The sequence below is a fragment of the Pteropus alecto genome, unplaced genomic scaffold (genome assembly GCF_000325575.1).
Source record: "Pteropus alecto unplaced genomic scaffold, ASM32557v1 scaffold45, whole genome shotgun sequence".
Classification (NCBI taxonomy): Eukaryota; Metazoa; Chordata; class Mammalia; order Chiroptera; family Pteropodidae; genus Pteropus; species Pteropus alecto.
In genome coordinates this window covers 17497729-17501834 of record NW_006442491.1, presented here as the reverse complement: position 1 = coordinate 17501834, position 4106 = coordinate 17497729, and the positions used below count along the sequence as shown (strand labels likewise).

At 43.4% G+C, this 4106-nt stretch overlaps 1 protein-coding gene across 1 annotated transcript in view; it reads left to right on the top strand.

The window, feature by feature from the left end:
- Positions 1-3172, top strand: part of LOC102887116 (signal-regulatory protein beta-1) — a 15718-nt gene extending 12546 nt beyond the window's left edge. Inside the window, exons 4-5 of the mRNA XM_006922020.3 lie at positions 85-399; positions 3066-3172. Coding sequence (XP_006922082.1) covers positions 85-399; positions 3066-3172 — 422 coding nt within the window. The remainder of the gene's footprint in view (positions 1-84; positions 400-3065) is intronic.
- The last annotated feature ends 934 nt before the right edge of the window (positions 3173-4106 follow it).

Here is a 4106-nt window from a genome sequence, read left to right as displayed (position 1 = left end):
GTGGGGGGAGCAAAGTTATGGAGCCTCCACCCCTGTGATCTGTCTTTTCTGTGAGGTCAGAGCTTCTACCCTGTGCTGTTTCAGTTCTGCCCACCGTGGATGTTACCCAACACCCCTTGTCAGAGAACCAGGTGAACATCACCTGCCAGGTGAAGAAATTCTACCCCCAGCGCCTACAGCTGACCTGGTTGGAGAATGGGAACGTGTCTCGTAGAGAAATTGCTTCGACTCTCACAGTGAACAAGGATGGAACCTTTAACTCGACGAGCTGGCTCTTGGTGTTTTCATCTGCCTACAGGGAAGATGTGGTGCTTACCTGCCAGGTGGAGCACGATGGGCAGCTAGTGGTCGCCAAGAACCTTACCCTGAAGACCTCTCAGGGGACAGTTAAAATCCACGGTGAGGCCTCCACTCTAACTGACCCAGCTCTATTTAAATTTTATCCTTATTTTTTTTTAACATTTTAAGTATGAATTTATACTTACAGAATAATCTAGAAATCTATAGATAGAAGGATTTTTGAAATGAATTCTGCTTCCAGAAATCTCACACTCCCAGAGTCACCACTAATAAGAATTTGGTACAAACACTTATCTTTGCAGATCTTTTGACAATCAATATACATACACTGAAGAAATAAAGAAGGGAAGAGGGAAATGATCTGTTCATAGCGTCCTGCTTCTGGATTTCTTCACCTGTTACTGTGTTTGCTTTACGTGTCAGCTCCCCACCCACCTCCTTGCTATTTCTAATCGCTTCCTAGTCTCTATTCCATGCTAGACTTTTCCAACTGCATCAGCAGATGCCTGCACCTACTACTCTCAAATTCTGGAAGGTGAGCCTCGAGAACATAGAGTTTGAGTCTGAACAAAGCACCCAAGCGACTGCAAGTGGTCACAGTACAGTTCTCCTTTGTTCCCTAATTTGGGAAAATGGACCAGCACTTACTAAAAATGTCTGCATGTAGAATTATTCATAATAGTCCCTTATTATCCCTTTGATGTCTGCAGGGTCTGCAGTGATGTCCCTGTTTCTTTCCTGATACTGAAAATGTGCCATTGTTCCTTTTCATTCCTCCATCTTGATAGAAATTTTTTATTTTATTGATATTTTCTAAGAACCTTCTTTTTGTTTCAGTGATTTTCTTTATTATTTCTCTATTTTCAATGTCACTGATTTCCCCCCTCTTTATTATTTCTTTTCTTCTGCTTGTTTTGGGTTGAGTTTGGTCCTCCTTTTCTCATTTCTGAGATGAGAACCTAGATGACTGAGTTTAGGCTTTTTCTTTTTGCTAATGCCACACATGGCCACATTGTGTGCCTGGGGAGTTAGGAGAGTGAAACCTACAATGCCTGGACAGTGTGATTTTCCTCTAGATATCAGGTCCCTAGCCAGTCTGCCTTCATCTTCCCTTTCCACCATCTTCCTATGCTTGAACCTGGTATAATTTCTAGGAGTTAGAGTTGTACTGAACAGAAGAGCAGAAGAAATGAGTCCAAGTCATTTTGTCTGGATCAGCCTGGTTTTGCTTTAGAGTCTCTGTCTCTTCTGATCAGGCTATTACTTCTGAGTTCTCTCAGTATGACTGACCAGCACACTTGCAAAGTACTAAGGCAGAAAATGTTTTGGGGGATTGTCTAGATTGGCTGGCTGGAGCAAAGTGCAAGATGTCAATGTGACCCTCTGCACCAGGATGCTACAGTCTACCTCGGTGTCTGAGGGATCCAGCCACTGCAGTCCTGGTCCAATAGGCCTGAATAAGAATGCACATCTTTTTGTTCATGTTTATGGTATTGGAGTCCTTTATCATATTTCTATCTTAATAAATCTCTCTCTGTCAGTACAGGATAATCCATTTTGGTTTGTTGGTTGGGTTTGATATTGTGAGAAAGGTTCTGACTCCTTAAAATTTTTGGTTCTCTTCTCCTTTTCAGGACCCTAAATTTTCTTCCTTCCCCTTTTTCTGTTTCTCTTCATCACTCAATTGCCAAACAGCACTTCTTTCTTATTTTTTGCCTTCCCCCACTCCAGAAGTTATGCACTTTAAATTATTGCTCTCCCTTTAATTATCTGTCCTTTTAAATATTCCTGTCTTCCTAGATTAAATTCCTATTGCCACCGTAACCACATTTTAATGGCTTAACACAAGACAAATTTATTATTTTACAGTTCTGGAGGTCAGAAGTCTACAATGGGTTGGCAGGTCCACATTCCTTCTGGAACATCTAGGGGAGAGTCTCTAAGTATGACTCATCTGGTCCCTCTTATACAAAGAACCATACAGTATTTGTCAGTTTTTGACTAGCCTATTTCACTTAGCACAACGTCCTCAAGTTTAATCCATGTTGTAACCTATGACAGGATGACCAATAGGGAAACATGGAAAGAGTAGGATGGCTTTGATCCCATTCATATTCTCATATAATTTTCGACACATACGTTCATCCATCCAACCATGCATTCATTCACTCATGCATTCACACTCTCATCCATCATGCAGTTACTTATGCAAGCATCAGCTAACCAATACTTACATACTCCTCTGTGTCAGGCCCTGGGCGGATGGCCCCATCCTCAAGGAGCTCCCAGGCTCCCACAGTGGACTTCCTAGAGTCGTTTTTGTTTTCTCTGGGCTGTGTTAGTTCCTCCTGCAGTGACAATATCTCAGTCTTCATTCCCCTCTTGCCACGTGCAGAGATTCTAACACAGAGTAGAGTATGCATCTCACCTGGCTAGAGAACTGCCATATATTCAAAGGAGCTGGGCAACCATGTCCAAGCAGAATGGCAATGAGATCTAAACTCCAGAAAGCTTACAGCTGGTGAAAGTGTCATTGAAGGGGGCTGAACAGGTATTCACCTATAAGGTATACCATGAGGCACATATTCCCATCTGGCAGAATCATACTATCCACAGCAGTCATGCCACATACAAGCCCATTGGGAGTCCACGCAAGCTTGCCTCCAGTCCTAGGTGCAGCTGGGTCACCTCTGTCTCCTGAGTGAGTGCAGTATTTAAATTCACGTAGCCCCGTTTGGTGTCTCCTTCTGTTCATTGGTATTTAGGTCCAGAGACACCTGCCATTACCTTTGTGGTGTTCCTGCTGGGCTTCAAGGTGCTGCTGGTGATGAGTTTCACAGTCACTTACATCCACAGGTGGTGGAACCTGTAACAGGTGAGTTGGGTGCAGGCCTTCGTCCTTAAGGTAGAAGGTCAGGGCCATCTTCATGGGCTGGCAAAAGTATCTGCAGTGAGCCCACAATGTCACATGGTCCCCACAAGCCTGATTCAGCTTCAAGAGAAGGTTGTGAACACTTATTTTCTCTAAATGTTTTTTGCCATACTCAGAGACTTCTAACATTCACACATTGTGTAGTACCTTGAAATATGAAGGTTTTCAAATTTAAAAGTTCCTTGGGACTCTGGAGATGATGGTCCAGGTGTGGAGGTGGGATAAATGTCAAAGCTTTGAGACCCAAACTGCAAAGGTTGTCCCTTAAACTGTTATATATTTTAGTTTTCATATATCTTTTTTTCCCCTCTTTAATTCTCGTGACCCCACTTCCACCCATGACCTACGGATTTTGCCATCTCCCCTTAAGAACTGGATCTCTGAAGGTGGGACGTGTCCTCCCACACGCTCACAGCACGCACCCGGGGCCTGGAGCACCCAGGGCCTGGCGTAGCCGAGATATGGTTCATAGCTCCACCTGGGGCGCGAATCCAGGACCTTCTGTGCTAACCACTATACTATGGAGCCACCCCCATATGACATATCTTTGAATTGAATACAAAAGTATTGCCAAAATCAGCTAATAGAACCTATAATAGGGATTTAAAAGTACTCAATAGTAGTGAAGATGAATGTAGGTATGAAAAAGAGTTCAATCTCAGAAAGAAGTGTTGGGGTGTAATGAGTAGGGGCTTCATTTCTGATCTGTACCATGAACCCAAGCCAAGCAGAATGCCTGCCGCTTAGTAGGTGCTCAATAAATATTTGTAGAATTAATACAGGAATGAATGAATGACTGAATGAATGAATTTCCCCACAGCTCCTTCATGCCCTGTGATACATTGCCTCCTGCCCTCTCTAAGACTCAAGTAGG